At 36.9% G+C, this 21,547-nt stretch overlaps 1 protein-coding gene across 4 annotated transcripts in view; it reads left to right on the forward strand.

Moving 5' to 3' along the window:
• USP25 (ubiquitin specific peptidase 25) overlaps positions 1-21,547 on the forward strand; it is a 152,758-nt gene that overhangs the window by 14,131 nt on the left and 117,080 nt on the right. For 2 of the 4 annotated variants that reach the window (XM_047875088.1, XM_047875091.1), the window contains exons 2-4: positions 12,961-13,038; positions 16,982-17,126; positions 21,011-21,091. In XM_047875088.1, coding sequence (XP_047731044.1) covers positions 12,961-13,038; positions 16,982-17,126; positions 21,011-21,091 — 304 coding nt within the window. The remainder of the gene's footprint in view (positions 1-12,960; positions 13,039-16,981; positions 17,127-21,010; positions 21,092-21,547) is intronic. The other 2 variants (XM_047875092.1, XM_047875090.1) reach the window with 1 other exon arrangement.

Below are 21,547 nucleotides of genomic sequence, written 5' to 3' on the forward strand. Positions count from 1 at the left end.
TTACTGGTAACATAGTTGATTAATACAGTAAGCTAGGGAAAAGAAATGTTACTAAGAAAATCAAAAGGAAGAGAAAATACATTTATAGTACTGTACTATATTTCCTGGAAAAAAAAAAGCCACATATAAGTGGACTTGCACAGTTCAAACCTGTGTTGTTCAAAGGCCAGCTATTTTATCCAGTTTTACATTCCCTTGGGATCAGCACTAATCATAACTAAAAAGTTAAAGATGTTGCTAGAGCTACATTTTAGAAGCAAGTACTGATATGCTCACAAAACAAAATGAAACAGCATAATTGCCTGAATTTTATCATTTTTTAAACGCCTGTTAAAAAGATCACTGCTGAAGAATGAAAACCCTCTTCTTCATGCCTCAAACTAACATTAAGTTAATGTCTTTGATAATTAATTACACGAGAAATCTTTTTTGTTGCACAGGGTACAGAACATTTTGTTGCACAGGGTACTTTGTTTGCAAGTTTGGAAAGAACTTGCAGGACCAATGGCGGGTGGGCTGAATTGTGGAGAGGTAAGCAGTTGGGTCAAGAAAGATTTTTATTACAGTTTTGGTCCATGGCAGTATAAGAAGGAAGAGACTGATTTGAACTGGAAAAGGAAACAGCTCATACTTGCTGGGTTTTTGTTGGTGCTCTTCAGCCTTGAAATGGGCGGGGTGGAGATGAGTGGTACTAGGCCCGAGGCAGGATTGGCTGCTTAACCGAGAGCTAGGTCGTCAGTGAAGCTGGAAGGACGTGGAGGAGAAGAGAGGGACCAGGAATGAAGAAACATTAGTGGCCAAGTCCATTACTATGGTAACACTAATGTGAGAACAATGCTACACTCTCATATACACAAGATTATGTGTTATAATTCATGCCAGAATACATGCAAAATCAAATATCTTGTTTCTTTGTGGTGGAGCTACTTTGGGCTCCACAACTTTGGGCTGATGGTGTGGGGCTTGCTGTGTCCGTCACTGAGCATTTGAACTGGTCTGGGTTTCTCATTAAGAATGCCCTTGAAGTCTTCTCATGAGGCCTTAGACAAAGGCTATGGGGCAGAGCAGGGCTGAGGAAGAGGATTTAAAGAAACCTGCAGCAGTCTACTGTCTCAGGTTTAAAATTCTCAATTTTTAGAGAGAGAAGCAGCTCTTTGCACAAGCTTTGTGGGGTCAGTGGATACTTGGTGTGCCTATTCGGGTCATAACATGCAGATTCTCAGAAGTGACTTCCAGGCTTCTTTCCTAGGGGGCCAGGGCTTCAAATAGTGATAAGACTGCAGAACTAATAGAAAACTGACAGCATGTATTTCCATTCCTGCTGGTGGCATCAGAGGAGTGGTACCCTTGCACCTGAGCATGTTGCTGGGTAGATGAAGGCAGCATATGGGATGGGTGGGTTTCCATGTAGGAATCACAATAGCCCCCTTAGGGCATGCAGTCCTGTATGAGGACATGTGGTCCCAGGAGCCTGTGAATATTGGTTTTCTTTGGTGTTGCCATTGGCTTGCTCTTCGCCATCTTGAAGTTGGTTCAGGCAAACTCTAGCTCAGGGTCTGTAGTTTTCTGATGGAAATGAATACATTTCCCTGCATTCTTGGCTGTGCCTGTGGCAGTCAGGAACCTTCTACCCGTTGCACTGCTGGAAGAGATAGTAGAGCTCATAGAGCTGTTTGGGTTTAATGTGCAAAGGGAGGAGGCCAACCAACAGAACCTTGTTCTTCCTCTCCCTCCTGTCTTAGGGTTTCAGGAGGCTTTCTGTGGAGAAGAGGGAATGGGGCTCTGGGAGGGTCTGGAGATAGGGAGTGTGATGGGGAGGTACTTTGAACTGGCTGTTTTCATGTATTCCTTACTGATCAGTTTTATATCTTATACAAGTAATCTGTTTATATGTTATACAAATAAATGTTGTTACTGAGTTGTAGTAATTTATATATTCTGAATGCCATACATATATATACATACATATAATTTGTGTATATACGTATATTTCCCCCCTTAATGTGTAGCTTGTCTATTGCTTATCAGTTTATTTGAAGTCTAAACTATTTTAACATTGATGTTCATTGTTCCTTTTTTTTCCCAGTTAGTGCTTTGACCTAATTTTCTTGAACCTTAGTTTACAATTTTTTTCCCCTGTATTTTCTTCTAAAATGTTTTATTATTTTAACATTTACATGTAGGTCTGTCATTTAGGTAGAGTTTATTTTATTTTATATTTTATTTTACTTATTTTATTTTATTTATTTTATTTTATAGAGAGTGCAAGTGGGGAAGAGGGGCAGAGAGAGAGGGAGAGCAGGCTGTAAAGTCAGTGCAGAGCCAGGAGCGGGGCTCGACCCCACGACCCTCAGATCATGACCTCAGCCGAAATCAAGAGTCAGATGCTCAACTGACTGAGCCACCCAGATGGCCCAACAGTTTATTTTTGTGTGTGCTTTGAGGTGTAAGAGTCAAGGTTCATATGAAATAAATAAACCTTTGAGTTGCAGTTCATTTATACTTCTGGAAACACCAGAACTTAACTGTCCTAATGCTGGTAAGTTATTCAGTTACCCCCACCCCTCCTTCCCTTTTTTTTAAGTTTATTTATTTAGTTTTGAGAGAGAGAGCACAAGTGGGGAAGGGACAGAGAGAGAGGGAGAGAGAGAACCCCAAGGAGGCTCCGTCAAGTGCAGATCCCAACATGGGGCTTGATCTCATGAACCTTGAGATCATGACCTGAGCCTAAATAAAGAGCCAGATGCTTAACCGACTGAGCCACCCTAGTGTCCACAGTTACCTTTTTATGTTTATGGACGATTAAGACTTTTTTCCTATGAAATTCACATTTGTTTCTCTTGTTTTTTCTTTTTTCCTTTTTCTTTTTGATTTGAAGGAGTTCTTTATAGTCTAAATACTTTTTTTTTTTTCTACTTACATATTTCGCAAGTATCTTTTCCCATTTTCAGGATGTCTTTTTACTCTCCTTATGGTGCCCTTTCATGAATAGAAATTTATTTTAATTTAGTCTTGTGTAATTAGTTTCCTGAACTTCCATACCCTGTTTTATAAAGATATTTTCTTTTATTGCCCCCTATTGTTTTTCTTGTTTTGCCTCCAGTATTTAAGTCTTATTCTACTTGGATCTGAATTTTATACATTGTTTGTGTAGGTGGCCAAATTCACTTTTCCCCTATGGAAAACCAACAGCTTTTCTGAAAAGTTCCTCCTTCTGTCCATTAATACTCCACCTGATGACAATACTTTTTTTTTTTTTCTTTTTAAAGGAAAGCAGGTCTCCAGGACTCTCCAAGTATTTTTTATTATAGTTTTACTGAAGTTTGCATAAATATAAGTAGGCATAATTTTATTATGTTCTATTGTATCACTATTATGCACTAAAGCCAAAAGCCAACCAATGGCTTAGATGTAAGCAGTGCTAGGAAATTGGTAAAATTTAGATTAACAAGGTTAATTTGACAGATGGTAGAGTTTCACAGAAGCTAACTTAAGCACTTATAACTTCAACCAAGGAAGTAACTATATGTGTATCAAGATATTCTTGTAATGTATTATTGTTAAACTTTGGAAGTAGATTTTATTGCTGTTGTCATCCACATTACATCTGTGATCCTGCTAGTCAGTTGATAGCCATTGTCTTAGAGTGGTGTTCTCAGCTTTTTTGTTGTAAAATCTTCACAGATGTGCCTCCAAATTTGATCATAGTTTAAAACAAGTTTGTTTTTTTAAAAATTTTTTGCTAAAGCTCTGTAAGTGTAATTACTACAGTATCTCTCAAGCAGAATATTGTGTGATTTAGTGTCGAGTGGAGTATACTTGCTGTGAATAACAGGTAACAATTATAGCTTACTTTTAAGTTAGTGCCCAATAAATATTATTTATTAGAACCTGTGAGTACTTTGCCTTGTGAACAGATCTTAGGACCTGGACATTCAAGAGGGCTTTTGCAGACACCTCGAAACAGTATTATATACTGGAGTAATAATTGTGTTGTAATTGTTACTACCTCTTTTAGGGGTTGTTGCACTCTGTTGCGGTGAAGGTTTTAGACCTTTTCAAGCATGCTGCACAGAATATTTAGTATTTGAAACCGTGTTACAAGCACACAAAAAATTTAGAATTATTTGGTAGAAAGACAGCAGATAGGCCTAGCTGTTGGGCAAGATTTCTGTGAGTTTGTCAGTTTGTGCTATGTGAACTTTCAATACATGTATTTAAACTGTTCACATTTGGGCTATGTTGTACAGTGAAATTTGGCTGCTAATACAATGTGTTTGTACTTGTTAACTGGGGAAATTTTCCAAGGTTTACTCTTTGATTTCTGCTTTCTTTGTAAGCTATCTTGGAGAGATCAATGTATTTTCTCACTCACATATATGTTCATTACTACCTAATTTGTATATTCAAAATTAATTAAATGTTACACCCTTACATAAACTCTAGTTTCCGTTGCCTGTTGTACAGTTCTGCTTAGATATTCAGGCATTCAAGTATTATTTCTTTGTTTTAAGCAAATTGAGAAATAAGTAGTACACTAAAGTCTTCTAGTTTGGTGGTGCGGGAGCCAGAAATGCATATATGATATTAGACGTATTTATAAGATGTATTGGTAGGACCAAGGAGAGGAAATAAGAATAGAAAAGGCCTCATCAAGGTGGGAGTGGTTGAAATGAGCTGTGGAAGACAACCAGGCAGATGGACAGTATCATTCTGGGCAGAGAAGTCCATGAGCAAGGGAAAATGGAACAATTTGGTGTCTTCTGTTATCTACCAGTAGCTTTATGTGACTGGATACTGTATAAGAAAAAGTAAATATTTAGTCTTTCCCTGACTCCTGCCACAGAGCTGCTAGAATCCTCAGATTTTACTGTCTTTTGTATGCTAATGAGTTAACTCCTGGATGGGAGACTAAGCAGCTTCAGAGGCTGTAAAACCAGCCTCAGAAAACCAACCACTGTGATTAGAGGGTTAGAACCCTCAGCCCACTGCCAGTCCAGGGGCCGGAAATGAGGGCTGGAGATTGAGTTCAGTCACCAGTAGCCAATGATTTTATCAATCATGCCTATGTAATGAAATCTCTGATGCCTTCCGTACTTTTCATAAGTGCTCAGTTAATCATAGTTCTAGGATAGGACTTAGCATATATGATTAATTTTTTCCTTTCTAATTATTTTTGGGACTTACTGTCTTCAAAATACAGAAATACAACATTAATATGTTGTTAGAGTATAAAAGTTGCTTTTGAGGAAGTTGTATTAATAAGGATCCAATTAGAACCCAAAAACCACACAGCAATTTGGATGTCAGGGAAAGTTTAATACAAGGAAGTATTGACCAGTAACATGTGATTAACTACAAAAATATGAAGAGAATGCTGAAGAATAAAAGAAAGAGTAAACTTGGGAGAGGTCTGTCCTAAGACTGAGATTCAGTTCCTAATGTAGAATTTGTGATTGAAGCCCACTGGGATGGGGGACATGTTTGCTGAGGTGCTGAAGACTGGGACATTTCTGCAAATAGTTCTTTTGTTTTTTTTTAAGTTTATTTTCAGAGACAGAGTCGTGTGCCTCACACGTGTGAGGGCATGTAATTGGGGGAGGGGCAAAGAGGGAGGGAGAGAGAGGGAATCCCTAGCAGGCTCCATGCTGTCAGTACAGAGCCTGACACAGGGGCTCCATCCCACAAACCGTGAGATCATGACCTGAGCCGAAACTGAAACTCAGATGCTTATCCTACTGAGCCACCCGTGTGCCCCTAAGAATATATATTTTATTTAAACTGCAGATTTTGTAGTCAAGAATATGACTTGATTCACAAAAGTTTTGATTACCCACATGTTTTCCAGAATATAGGTGCTCTAAGTTAAAAACACTGTCTATCCCAGGGCGCCTGGGTGGCTCAGTGGGTTGAGTGTCCAACTTTGACTCAGGTCATGATCTCACATTTCATGGGTTTGAGCCCTGCCTCAGGTTCTGTGTTGACATTTTGGAGCCTGGAGCCTGCTTTGGATTCTGTGTCTCTCTCTTCTCTGCCCCTCCCTGGCTCATGCTGTGTCTCTCTCTCTCTCAAACATTAAAAAAAATTAAAAACACTGTGCCAAAATATTGGTATACTTGGGTTTTTGGAACTCAAAATGCATGTATTTAACTCTTTATAGACTTACATGATAATGCTGTGTAACAATACTTTGGGGGAAATTACAGGTAGAATTTCTATTTATGATGCATTTCTGTTATCTGCCAGTTAATAAGGTTGGGGGGGGGTTCTGTTAGGGGCATGGATATCATGCAGATGTTAGATTTATTGTAGGCTTGGGGTGGCAGGAAGGGATATGAACTCTGAGGTGAGGAAGGATGAAAACCAACTATATCTTTACTTCCTTTTTTTTTTTTTTTTTGTATTACATGAATGCTTAAGATTGTGGCTCTGGGATTCTATAAAACAATAGGGAAAATCTTCTTTCTAAATTTAGAACTTCTGGAATATTTAAGCCTAAATGTAAATAGTGAAGAATGAAAATGCATGCCTTCAGATTTGTACACCCGTAGAGGTTTGTGGTTTGTTTGTTGTAATGCTAAAGTTCTGTTAACCCAAGAAAAGATTGAGATAGACATTGACTCCAACCATTCATGGGGTTATGATATAGATAATCTGCATTTGGAAATTTCAGCAATATTGTACTTAGATTCATGTTACCATAGGATTGACAAGACCAGAACTAGGAAATGAAATTTTTTGTGGAATTCTAGATAGAATGTGGAGAGTGTGGAAAGTTGGCTTTGTAAGTGGGCCTGATTTATGTATTCTTCTTCTTCTATCTCCAGTAAGCAGTTAGTACGTCTTTCCTATAGATGAGTTCAAGCCCTATAATCTGACTTACTCCTTCCTGTTCACCTCTGCAAACTGCTATATTCATTTATTCAGTCAATAATTGTTGAGTGCCTAACACATGCCAGACACTGTACTAGTTACTAGGAATACATTTATGAACAAAATAGTCTGTGCTGTCTTCAGACTTAGAGTCTGGTGATTAATTAACCATGGTATATTACTATAATCTGTGGCAAGTGCCAGAAGACCCTTTAATCTTAACAGAAGGCAAATGGTAGGTAAATTCAGGTTGGTAGATAGGGATAAAGAGGATTTAGACCATGAGAGACTCTTAAATAGAGAGAACAAACTGATGGTTAAGGGGGGTGGGGGGTGGAGAGGTGAAAATGGGTGGTGGGCATTGAGGAGGGCACTTGTTGGGATGAGCACTGGGTGTTGTATGTAAGTAATGAATCATGGGAATTTACCCCCGAAACCAAAAGCACACTGTATACACTGTCTGTTAGCCAATAGATGGGATCTTTTGAAATCAGTGTTGTTCTAGCACAGAACTTCCCCCATAGAACAGTAGAAGAGCCTAGTGCACATTGAAGGTTTTCACCATGTCTTCAGTCCATTGAAGTACTCAGAGTATGTTTTTGCTTTTGTTTTGTTTTGTTTTGGCTTATATAGCTGGTTAGAGGCAGAGGCAGGTTTGGGGCTTACAAAGAAGTTACATGGACATATTATGTGTTTGGAATTATCTATCTAGGAAGTTAGGGGATTTCTTGTTATGGTAAAAGATAACATGAACTAGGGCACTTTAGTGGTATCAGTATATCCAGAAGGTATTTGCAAAAATAGACATATGTATGGTTATGTGCCTTAAAGGCAGCAGTATAATTAATTCTTTTTTTTTTTTTTTTTTTTTTTTTTAGTGTTTATTTTGAGGGGGAGAGAGCCGGAACGCGTCCGAGTGAGTGGGGGAGGGGCAGAGGGAGAGACACTGTGAGTCCAAAGAAGGTTCCAGGCTCTGAGCTGTCAGCACAGAGCCCGATGCAGGTCTCAAACTCACAAACTGTGAGATCACGACCTGAGCCAAGGTCAGACACTTCACTAACTGAGCCGCCCAGGTGCCCCTAATTAATTATTCCTTGATAGGTGACTTTGAAGTACTACATAGTGCCTAGCAATGCTTTTAGTGAATGTGATCCTGAAGTTTAAGAATGCCTTGGGATTTTCTATCAAATTAGTATTTTGTCCCCTTTTTCTTAAAAAACTTGAAAGTGTTTTTAGAGATCATCTTCAGACTTGCCTTTTTCTCCTGAAGATGGAAACCTTTGACTTTCTTTTGCATGAAACCAAGTTTTATTTATATTTGGAAATTCAGGAGCCAATGGCTGACTTATGAGTTATTCACCATTTAATGTAGAAAGCTTTCTTGTCTTGTTGTCAGTGGGGCTCTAGTTTTTTTGTACCATTAGTTAAGTATTTTACTTGAACATAGTATTGGATTTTTGCACTGAGTTTTCACTTTTCACTGATTCTTTAATCTTCAAAATCAAATATCATAGAGAAAATATGGAAAGGGTGTGCATGTGTGCACATATTAAGTGAGATGATAAACTGGTAGCAATTAAAACAGTCTGGCATACAGCAAGAGCATAATAAATGCTTACCTTCTTTCTTTGGTCTAAGCCAGGGTCTTAGCCTTTCTTTGGTCTAAGCCCCTTTTTTGCATCCTCAGAAGTTATACCAATGTTAAATATGGTGTATATTTACTGAAAAATATTTAAAACAGACCCAACATTAGGTAGGGTCAACTGTGGAGGGAAACAATTTCTGTGGAACTCTCCGGTTCTTAATTTATATTGAAATTACTGATGCTTCTTTTTCCCAGAAGTGTGTATAATATTCTGTTTTGCACATAGTGGGCACTTAAGGATGTCATCATGCAATAAAAATAACATTAAGGAAGGAATCTGAAGGCCTGCATGCAGTCTTGGCTTATTGATTTCTATGGTGTTTGCACCTGCCGAATTTCTTTGAACATTTTGTCTTGCCTTTCTTGGTCCAGCACTGTGAACAGATTGCACCCTCCTCCTTATACTTTAGTATATAAATTCATACAGAAAAGAGGAGCTCAGAAAAGGAGCTCTAGAGAGGGAGGTTGGTTGTATCCATCTTGGATCAAAATTGCTAGTCCAGGAGGAGAGAACCATATGCAGGACATTTTTAGTTGAGGATCAGGGTGTATGCAGACCAGAAATTCAGTAAATAGAAAGGTGCAAACCTTGAAAGAAAGACCAGGGTCTTAATTACAACAGAAATAGCAACGACAACAACATATAATTGCAGGAAATGAAGGTGCAGGTTTTCAAAGACAGGAAAAGCACAGCTGGATGATGCCAGGAACAAGAGAAAACTACAAATGAGGTGGCTTCTGTACCATAAACTTAGATTTTTTCTCATAGCTCATCTCTTTTGATCTCTCTCCCATTTCTTGCTAACTAAGCTAAGAAAATTTTTTCACCTTTTCTCCTTCCCACTCAGCCTTCTTCCCCACACCATTTTCTCCTCATTGTTTAATTTTCTCTCAGAATTCATGTGATCACAAACTATGCTAGAGATACTCCTGGATTGTTTTTTTCCCTAAGATACTTAGCTGACTTTTTTGTGAAAGAGAAACAAAACATCAAACTATAACTACAAATTAGAAAATTTCAAACGCATTGCTTCTGTTTATTAAATACTTGCTGCACTCTGTTGTTGTTGTGTATTCTTGCTGCACTCTGTATCAGTCAACTGTCACCATAACAGGCCACTCCAAAAGTTAGTGGCATACCAAAATACTATCATCGTGCTCACAGATTTGCAGGTTGGTTGGGGTGGCTCTTCTCCACACATGCCTCATTCTTCTGGGGCAAGTGGGCTACCCATGGTCATGTTCTTTTTAAGAAAGCTGCAGAAGTTCAGGACGGAAGCCCATCCATGCAAGCACATCTCATATCTGTGTGCATGGCTATCTTTAATATGTTATTGATCAAAGCATGTAATATGGCCAAGCCCATCATCAGTGCAGCAAGGAAATAAATTCTCTCTAGGGGGAGGAAGTTAAAAGTGGCAGAGTGTGAGGATATAGAGATGAGAGAATTAACACAGGCTCCTGTAATCTTTTCTGAGCTTTACATTTATGTTTACATTTTACCTTGTAGTCATTAGTGTATATGTATACTATTTTGTGTTCTGTCACTTTAATATGATTTTGTAAAGATAATTTCTATGTAGGTTATATATTTTGCTATTTAAAAATACACAGTTGTTTGCTTAACTCAAACTGTGCCTCTTGGTCCATCTGTATAAAAATAATATGAGATGCTTATTAAAAATATAGATCCCTTAGCCTTAACCCCGACTGCTCTGGAATTGGGGTCGGGGCCTGAGAATCTTCATTATTATGAAACTCATCAGGTCATTCCTCTGCATATTCAAGTTTAGAACCTCTTCCTTAGTGGGAGGACATTTGTATTGTTTCCATTTTTCTAGCATTATAAATAATAGCCAGCAACATTTGTATAAATGACTAATTTGGGAGGAGTATTCAGTAGTCTTTCCCTGATCCATGACCAAGTAATTTGCAGTTGACAGAAATAATGTTCCATGCAAAGAATGGAGTTTGGAGGGCTGCTAGTGGTGAAATTACAAACAGGCTTAAGAAATCTGTTCAGTTTTTTTTTTTTTTTAATTTTTTGTATTATTAGAGAGAGACAGAATGCTGATGAGTGGGGTAGGGACAGGGACAGGGAGAGAGAGAGAGAGAGAAAGAGAGAGAGAGAGAGAGAGAGAGGCAGTGAGAGAGAATCTCAGGCAGGCTCCATGGCCAGTGTGGAGTCCAATGCAGGGCTCAATCCCATGATCCTGGGATCATGACCTGAATTGAAATCAAGAGTGGACATTCAACCACATGAGCCACCCACACAGCCCAAATCTTTTAAGTTTTTTGATGTTCACTAAAATAAGACCTTGAATTAGATAAGAAGAATTTCTGTAAATATTTTCTACATCTTTAATTTGTGATGTTGGGTATTGAGTAACATAGTCATGGTTCCATTGCTAGTTCTTGCTACTGTTTTAAATGAACATAGAAAAGTTGACAAGTTTAAAGAGAATTTTTTCTCACCTCTGTAAATTTGGCAGTTTGATATTTTTACTCAACTAATTTATTCTTCCTGGCATTTTATGTGACCTTGTTTATATACTATATTATTTTTCTTTTATTGTCAGATAGTCTTGGTTATTTCAGCTCTTTAATAAGGTTATTGGAAATGAAAATGCACTGATACCATGGTGGATACTGACAGTGCTTATCCGCTATGCGTTCTTTTCTTTTCTTCACACACAGAATCTTGATTTCATTTTTATTTTTATTTTTTAAATGCTTATTTATTTATTTATTTATTTATTTTTTTGAGAGAGAGAGAATGAGAATACAAGTGGGGGAAGGGCAGACTGAGAGGGAGATACAGAATCTGAAGCACGCACCAGGCTCTGAGCTGTCAGCACAGAGCCCGCTGTGGGGCTGGAACCCACGAACTGCAAGATCATGATCTGAGCCGAAGTCGGATGCTTAACCAACTGAGCCATTCAGGCTCCCCTAAATACTTCTGGGTATATTTCTTAAGAAAAAAGATGTTTTCTTACATAACCATAGTGTAGCTATCAAATTCAGGAATTTAGTAGTAATAAAATATTACTAAGCAGTCCATATTCATATTTCTCCAATTGTCCCAGTAATGTCCTGTATAGCATTTAGTGTTAGATGCAATTTGATTTCCCACGTTACATTTGATTGTCATGCCTTTGTGGTCCTCATTAATCAAGGAACTCATTCTTGGTCTTTTATGGTATAGATATTTTGGATATAATAGAGTAATTATTTTGTAAAATGTTCCTCAGTTTGGATTTGTGTGATGCTTCCTCAAGTTTAGATTCTGGCTGTGCATTTTTGGCAGGAATACCTCACTCAGGTGATATACTCTTCTTGGTGTATCACAAAATATGAGGAGACATATACTGTCATTTTCTCCAGTTATTGGTAATATTAAATTTGATTACTTGAGGTGGTGTCTGTTATGTTTCTTCATTATAAAGTTATTCTTTCTCCCTTTCAAATTTGTAGTAAGAGAGTTTGAAACTATGCAACTATACTGTTTCTCATCAAACTTTCACCCAATAGTTTTAGCATCTATTGATGATTCTTGATTGAATTATTACTAACATGAGTGCAAAATATTTTCAAGAAATATTTCAGCAGATCCTTTTATTCTAGTGTGACTTATTTTTCCTATCATTTCCATTGAGCTTTCTCTGTTTCATGGTGCTATCTTACAGTTTGGGGGAACTTAAGTTTTAAGAAATATGGAGATGTAGGAAGGAACGTGGTCCTAAGTAGGGATGTTCAGGGAAGGGTTTGATAGTGGAATCCCATCCCTCTTTTCTCTTTTCCTCTCTAACAGAGTATAAGAGATCATATAGACCAACAGATCTGAAGTAAATGGGGACAAGTGATTAATTCTGTTTAGGATCTTTTATGACAGATTAGAGAATGAGATGATCTTTTTCCTCAAAGAGATCTTAGGGTCCCCCTGATGTCATATACCTACTTACTGCATGGCCTGCCTTTTGACATGTCGTTTTCAAACATCTCAGGTGCATGAATGCTGACTAGTTAGAGCTGCCTGGGTTTCATTCAGTGGCCCCAGCCTCTAGGTAAAGTAGTCCAATGGATAAACCTGTTGTCCTTAATTTTGCTCAGGGTTAGCCATTGTGCATCTCACTCCATTTCTTATTAGGCACTCCACTGCCTAATTAGGCAGTGAAGAATGGGCCAGAAACTGTTAATTCAGTAAGACTTCTTGGGAAGTAATATAGAAGTTCCCTTTTGGAAACATGGGAATGGAGTTAGGGCTCCCCACAGCATGGTTTATTCTTCATAAAATAATGAAATTTGTTGAGTCTCTCTCAAGTTCTAATTTTTTTCTTCTCTATACTAGTTTATTTTTTGTCCCTTCCCCAAAGGTCATTTATTTTTTGTCCTTGAATATTTTCAGATTTTAAGATGTAATGATTTCGGTTTTTCTCCTCTAGCACCAGCAGACATTTCTGAATCAGCTGAGAGAAATCACTGGGATTAATGATGCCCAGATACTACAGCAAGCCTTGAAGGTATGGCCTCTGTTTTATGGCATATAGTTTATTTACTCCCTCATCTCTACTGCATACCTTATTTGAAAGGTTTTTAGTTACGTTATGTGGTATAGTAGTAGAGATATAGGAAAGAAATTTTGTAATGTAAGAGCCTTACTTTATGCTATAATTTTGAGCATGTTAGTTTTCACAGCCCAATGTTTCAAGATACCTTGGGGGTGACAGATGATCTCTGTCAATATGAAACACTTTTCATGCAAAATGGAGGGATATGAATCCAAATGCCATGGCTAGAGTGGGGTGGGGTGGAGAAATAATGGGGAGGGAGAGGAGGATAAAGAAATAGGAGATTAATAGAAGGTCAGAAGCTTACATTTTTTTCTTTCCAAGAAGAAATAAAACTTGACTAACGTTTAACTAATTGCACCTTAAGAACATGCAGTCGCAAAGCTGTTAGTATATGCAGTAAATGAAGGGCATCGTTCTGGTTGTGTCTTCTCAAGTTCCCTCATTTCCACATGGAGAAGCCCAAATGAGTCAAATCACATGGATATGCCCACTGAAAAAGATCAAGTAGATGAAAGATGTTTAAGAACTAGAACTGCATTTTAAAGTTATTTCTATATTGCTACTAATGGCTAACAGCAGGATGACATTTTTGCTATTGTAAGGCATACATACAGCTTCAATCCTTTGCAACGTGTTCCATGAGACAAATTTAATTATGTAATTTTTGATTCTGAGCCAAAAGTTTGTCATTTGTTTCCAGAAATAATTTTATCTTTTTAGATGATTGTAATCATCATAATAACTAGCAGTTATTAAGCACCTATAGCACTAGGTGCTATTCTAAGTACTTTTTGTGGCTAACATCCTCCTAGTAACTCTGTGAGGTAGGTGTTACATTCATCCCCTTTTATTTTTTTTTTAATTTTTTTTTTAACGTTTATTTATTTTTGAGACAGAGAGAGACAGAGCATGAACGGGGGAGGGTCAGAGAGAGGGAGACACAGAATCTGAAACAGGCTTCAGGCTCTGAGCTGTCAGCACAGAGCCCGACTCGGGGCTCGAACTCACGGACCGCGAGATCATGACCTGAGCCGAAGTTGGCCGCTCAACCGACTAAGCCACCCAGGCGCCCCCCAATTTTTTTTTTTTTTTTCAACGTTTATTTATTTTTGGGACAGAGAGAGACAGAGCATGAACAGGGGAGGGGCAGAGACAGAGAGAGGGAGATACAGAATCGGAAACAGGCTCCAGGCTCTGAGCCATCAACCCAGAGCCCGACGCGGGGCTCGAACTCACGGACCGCGAGATCGTGACCTGGCTGAAGTCGGATGCCCAACCGACTGTGCCACCCAGGCACCCCAACCAATTTTTTTTTTAATGTTTATTTATTTTTGAGACAGAGACAGAGCATGAATGGGGGAGGGGCAGAGAGAGAGGGAGACAGAATCGGAAGCAGGCTCCAGGCTCTGAGCCATCAGCCCAGAGCCTGACACGGGGCTCGAACTCACAAACCGTGAGATTGTGACCTGAGCTGAAGTCGGACGCTCAACCAACTGAGCCACCCAGGCGCCCCCATTCATCCCCTTTTAAAAGATGAGTAAACGGGTTAAAGTGACTTGCTCAAGCTCACACAGTTGAAATGTGGAAACCAAGCAGCCTGATCTTGGAGTGCCGCACTTAATTTCTGCTTTTACTGCAGTCTTTGCTTCAGCTTTTTTTCCTGTCAGCAAAATGATGAAACAGTTTTGTTTAGAGTGTTAATGCAGGGTTTATGAAGCCACTGTTAAGTATTTGGAGAGGAAGCAAAAATGTCATACCTCAATTTTTATGATTATGACATTTAGATGATTGCTAGTCCTTTCTTTATCCTGATGAATATGATTCCATCACTCTGTGTCTGTTTTCAGAAAGTGCCTTTCCCATTCTCTGTCTCTGAGTGTGAGGCTGTCCCCTTACCTGGTCAGAGCAAGTCTGGGGAATTCACTTTTTTTTTTTTTTTTTTTAAACCTGGGAACTGTGTAGAATATGTTTACTCAAATGAATGTAAAGATTCAGATTAACTATTGTCATCATTTTCTTTGAGGTACCTTGTGTGACTTCAGGTTTTTTTTTTGTTTTTTTTTTTGAACTTTGGTTTCAGTTAACAGTAGTTGGGGGAAGGGGACTATTCTTAAACCTTAACTATTACCCAGTATAAATGTGTAAGATATTTAATAATGAATCAACTTTCTTAGTAATATACTGACAAGGAGTCTACTTTTGGGAACCACAAGGTCATTGACTGATTTGAGTACTTTTATTTTAAGAATCTATTTTTAGCCCTCCAAAGCAAGTGATCTTCAAGAAATCCCTGTTGCATTTAGTTTATTATTATTATGAGAGTATATAGAAAGCAATTAGCACATTTCTTGGCACATAGTAAGAGTTCAATAATGTTAGTCATGGTTATTTCAAATTACAACTATTTAACTCATCTAACATAGATTATGTTATACTCGTATTTTTGGTGAGCAATTTAGAGTTTAAAATGGTTGTGATAATAAAGTTTAAAGCTGTGATGCTTTGGGGTGCCTGAGTGGCTCAGTCAGTTGTGTCTAACTTCAGCTCAGGTCATGATCTCGTGGTCTGTGAGTTCGAACCCTGTGTTGAGCTCTGTGCTGACAGCTCAGAGCCTGGAGCCTGCTTCAGATTCTGTCTCCCTCTCTCTCTGCCCCTCCCCCACTCGTAATTGTTTCTCTCTCTCTCTCTCTCAAAAATAAATAAGCATTGAAAAAAATAAAAATAAAGCAGTGGTACTTTTCCAACTGTACTTTTACTTTTTTTCTCTTCCTGGATAACTGGAATTGGAGTTGGGGTGGGGGTTGGGGATCTTATTCTTGCAGTTGCTCAGGCTTCAAACCTTGGAATCATCCTGATCTTTCTTTCACATATTTAATGTGAGAGCAAATAATGTCGGACTTTCTGCTTCAGTCCTTTCTCTCCCGTAGTGTATACTCAACACAGCCAGAGTGATCCATTTAAAATGTAAGTCATACCATATCATTTCTGTCCAAAACCCTCCACTAGTTTCCTATTACAGTCTGTGTGTATGCTGGAGTTCATGAGGCCTTCATAGTCTTAGGTGTTCTGGCCTTCTGTTACAAAGATCACTTCATTATTAATATCTGGGTTTCCTAATGTTGTTTCAGTTATCTGTCCTAGAGCTAAGTCTTCTATTTATTAACTCTACAGACAGCGTAGAGATAGAACTGGTCATGTCTCTTTTCATTGTTTTGTTGTAAAAATTAGTTTTATAGCATCTGCTTCCTCCTAAATTAACTGCAGAAGAATTTTATTCAGAAACGTTTTTGATGAGAACTACATAGAATTTATATATTTAATTTGGGTAGGATTGTGATCTTGACAGTATTGAGTATTCATGTCTAGTTCTCTATGTCTCTGTACTATCAAGCTTCAGAATATTTTGCGATTTTCTTCCTTCAAGTCTGACATTTGCTTAAGTTTGCCTCTAGGTATGTATTCAGCATATATATTAAAGGGGAATATCTTTTATAGTTCTTGTAGAAGTAGTGTTTTAAATATTCATTTTCACTCTTTTATATGGCAGGTTCCAAAAACATTTTTTAGTTTGTTCATTTGTTTAGAAGCATAAATTTGTGATTGACTTTTGTTAAGGAGAAATGAAAGTAATGGAAAACTAAGTAATTATAGAATTACTACTTATGTCATGTTAGTTGTCTTAACAGAAAAAGAAATTACTACTGATAGAATATATTGCTTATGATCAATTTACACTATAAAATAGTATAAATCATTCAGATAGAATGATTTCAAATCTAAAAGTGACTTTTGCTATTTAAGTATTAGTTGCTATGGAGAAAATCAAATAAATCGTGTGAGAATGTATGGAGTTATTCCAAAATGTTTGATGTTCCATTCTTGATATTTGAAGGATAGTAATGGAAACTTGGAATTAGCAGTGGCTTTCCTTACTGCAAAGAATGCCAAGACCCCTCAGCAAGAGGAGACAACTTACTACCAAACAGCACTTCCTGGCAATGATAGATACATCAGTGTGGGAAGCCAAGCAGACACAAGTAAGTTTACTTCTCTCTTAATATTTTAATAAGAATGTAATGAAAAATTTTCCTTGGAAATATATTAATTTTGTTGAAGCAGAGGTGAAGGACAAAGAACTACTTAACCTTGGTTGTTTTTAGTGTAGTTGAAAAGAGTATATGTTTTCATTAGTTGCATTCTTTTTTTTTTTTTTTTTTCCAGTCCAGGAGTAAAACATTGTATTTAAGTTGTATATCCTTTCACAGAGCATTTCATTTAGTATTCATTGTTTTGGAATATAGAATAGCTGTAGGTGTTACTCATTAAAGAAACAAACATTTCAAAGGTTTTACATGGGCACAAACATTTGTTTTATAGGTTTTAAGTGTTGGTAGAGGACTTAGTATTATTTTTGAAGGCAAACTATTGTTTCTAATTACTGATAGGTTTACCACTTACCGGAATTTCCCTTCCTTCAACCCTTGTTCCTCCCCCAAATTAAGATTTTAGAAAAAAGTCTATTACTGTGTAACAAAGTACACACACATACTCACACAGACATACATACATATGTAGGGAAAGGATTATATGGGACTCTACATTTTCTTTATAATATGAATATATATTTTCAAAATATGTTTAATTACCTCTGTGTTTCATTTTGGTGTAATAACTGCACTATATAACATGTAGATTTTTTTTTTATGCATTCGGGATTTACAGCATTTGGTTACTAACTAGTATTTGAAGAGAAGAAAATTTCTGATTTTTGTATTTTAAAGATTTTATTTTTAAGTAATCTCTACACCCAACATGGGGCTTGAACTCACAACCCTGAGATCAAGAGTTCCATGCTCTACCTACTGAACCAGCTCGGCACCCCTCTAATTTTGTTTGTATACTTTCTCAAAGTTAGGAAACGACTAGGAAGAAAGAACATATAAACATAGATGTTTATAACTGTTGGTGTTAAAGATTAGTGTTTGTTGGTAAAATATTTTAATTTCAAAATTTGGGGATAATCTTAATATTTTTTGTTCCACAAATGACTTTATGTCACCCAAAGCTGAAATACTCCCATCTCACATAGATAATAGGCAATGGATGAAGTTTTATAAATGTGAAACAGCCCCAAGTGTTTTTATGTGTCAGTTGAAGACAAACTGTGGTTTGGCTCCTATCTACATCTCTAACTTCATTTTCTACTGTTTTTCTCTTCTCACTTTATATGTGATAATTCAGAATGGCTTGAAGTTCTTATCATCCAGTGCTATTTACTTCCTCCGGTCTTTATATTGCTGTTCCTTCTGTTGGGAGGGCCTTCTAGCCTTTGCCCCAACCTCATTACCTCTGGTGTTGTAAGACTTAGGTCAGGAGTTTTTGCTGTAGCAGGTGCTTCTCCAGCACCCAGAGCATACTTGGGTCTTAATGAGTACTGTGTAATTTTGAAATTATTTGCTTGTGCCTCTCTTTCTTACCAAACAGGAAGCTTAACAGGGCAAAAGACCATTGATGTTTGTACCATCATGCTAGATTTGCATGGTTACTCAAAAAGTGTTTGTTGAATTATTTTTGATAATACATGTAAAAAAGCTGTTTCAAAACCAATGAAAGGGAATGAGATTGAGAAGCTTGATGCAAGAAGTTAGAAAAAAGAGAAGTAATATGAGTAGAGAAAGAAGTAATGTGTGAGAATAGCATCTAATATCTTTCAAGGTTCTGAGACTTGGGGGGAAATGAAATTAGGTACAAAAAAGAAAAAAGTTTTTGTTTGAAGGCAGTTGGTTCAAGTGAAGGCAGCAGGAAATTGACTAAACATGGTTCACTGTTCTAGTGGAAAGGATGACAAGACTGATAGCTGTGAATTCTTAATATAGATGGTAGACTTTGTGACATGAGGTAGTGTATATATATATATATATATATATATATATATAGGTAGGTAGGGGAATTAGGGTTATAAGACTGTCCTGAATAAAAGAAGAGGTGTCATTTGTTCTGTGAAAATCCGTGAATAATGCTTAAGCCAGATGTTATACCTGTTCAACACTGTTGACAAAGAATAGTGAAAATGTTATGGACAAGAGAGCTTCAAACAGATGTTCTTAGGGAGAAGGCAACCAGATTTCAGAAGGCATGTGTCCTATATAAATAATAATTAAAAATTTTATGTGTGTGTGTAGCTCTTGAAAAATATTCCTTAAGCAATTTTATATTCCATGTGAAATGGTAGAGAAAGGAAATTTCAGGTTTGATTATAACTGATTATCATATTGAGCAAATTGTGTGCTGTTGTAATTTCTTTATCAATGAAACGTGCTATCCTTCTCACCAAGGTGCTAATTTACACTTAGTAATTCAATAATTTGGATAGTGTGTCCATAAAGTTGTTTTCAGATTGTTGAGAAAAACCCTTGTAAAAATAGAATGTGGTGATTGTATCATAACAGTATCAAATTGGGGAAAAAATATCTGATGAAGTAACCATTCTTTTCCATTTAACAGATGTGCACCATATTTCAAAAAGTTCTAAGTGTGATTGCCATTGGGAAATAGTCTTGATTCAGCATTTAAATTGGTAGTGTCATACTAGTGTTATATGTTTTCAAAATGAGAAAGTAAGGAGATGTCATGCATTCAACAGATCAGATTCTTTAAATCACTGTGCTATTATTCCTCAGGAGAAATGAAATCTTTTGTGTATTTTTAATTCTTGGAAGAAGTGGTAAAACGTGGGGCGGAAGGATAGGAAATAATTACAACTATATATTCAAATACAGGCTTCTACTGAAAAAGCTGTGTGTTGCAGGAGCATGGCATATTGAGTGATCAGAGTGAGGAAATTCTTAAGAGATTGTTCTAGTTATGAAAATCCTTTCTGAGCATTTTCTTAATTTTATATGAAATACATTGTTATTTAAGAATTGACCATAGTTTAGCTTAATTTTTTCAAATATGGCTTGTTTTTTTTATTTTTTAAATTAAAAACAAATTTTATTCCTTCTTTTCTAAGTATTAAGTCGTTACAACCAGGGCTAAAACATAAACAACACCTTGCTAACTTGAAGTGTGTCATCTATTGGTTGTGGTGCTAACAAAACATCTACATTTTGAAATAAAAGTCTCTAATGCTAAATACATAAGATTCCTTGTGGCTATAAACTCTTTTAGAGTTTAGAAGGAATAAAATGTATCTTTTTTTAATGACTAGAAAAGTTTAGCTTTTAACATAATATCCCATAGAAGTCACATTGGGGGCTTGTGGGGAAATTTTCTTTTATGCATAACTGGGTATGTCAGGAAAATAGATCACTTGATTTGGAGATTCAACACATATTTGTGAACCTTCATTTAATATTGAAGAAGTAATTACATTTTCAATAGTAGGGCCGTGAGTGGGCTTTTTAGTGCATTTTTACCTTTCCTTTTTGAGAGAAAAAGAAAACATTTCAAGGAAAGCTTGTACTCTGCATAATAAGGAATTAAGTAGTAGTGTACCTGGCATCTTTTTATTGCTTTGGTAATTTTCCATACTGTAATTTAATACTCTCTTAAATTTTGAGAAAAGGTCTAAATCATTCGTGGTAATATTAGCAAAAAGTTTAGACATCTTTTTTCACTACTTGGATCTCCTGTCCAGATTAGATATTGTGGATTGTCCAATAAATGCTTCCCACCTCCAGCTTAAATTGGAAATAAAATTGTTTTGGAGTTTTGCAGTAAAAGGTACTAATGCAAAGGGAACAAGGGAACAGTGCAAGATATTGAGATATCGTAGGTATACTTAATATCCTCTAAGTTTTTGTGTCATGGCAAACTCTGTCATTGACATGACCATACAAGGCTTTTGCCCAATTTGAAATCAAGTAGTAATCTTCTTTCTTTCATGATCATTAAATTCTTTTGAACTTTTTCAAAACAGGAAAAAAGTATATGCCCACCAGAGCAAGATGTGCTACAATTGAGCAATCAAAGTATGGATCAAAAGATGAGAGGGATTTGGGTAGGTAATTTTAACACAGAAAGTAATGCCACATATTGGCTTAAGTTTTAGAGAAATTGGTATAACACATTGGAATGACTGTTAAGTGGTCGACCCTTCACAAATTTAGACTCACTGTATTTCCACCCCCCCCCCCCCCCCCCCCCGTCAAAAGAATTGAATTATTAGGTGAGGATTGCAAAGAAAGTGAGAGGCTCTGTCTTAGAACTCTGGTCTTGGTTATATTGCTTGGCCACTCTAAAAGTGATTTAAAGCACAAGTGATAAATAGATCCAAGTGTAGTGTTGTCATCTCTCCTGAGGGTAAATCACTTAATGTTAAGCAGTTTAGGATATTATTAATTGAACAGTAATATTTTTCCTGTTCTTCAAATATGTTAAACAAGTAACTGCAGATAGAAAAAATATAATGCAAAGAAAGTTAAATCTTTTTCCATAGAGATTTCTAATGCATAAA

This window comes from Prionailurus viverrinus, chromosome C2 (assembly GCF_022837055.1).
Source record: "Prionailurus viverrinus isolate Anna chromosome C2, UM_Priviv_1.0, whole genome shotgun sequence".
NCBI lineage: Eukaryota > Metazoa > Chordata > Mammalia > Carnivora > Felidae > Prionailurus > Prionailurus viverrinus.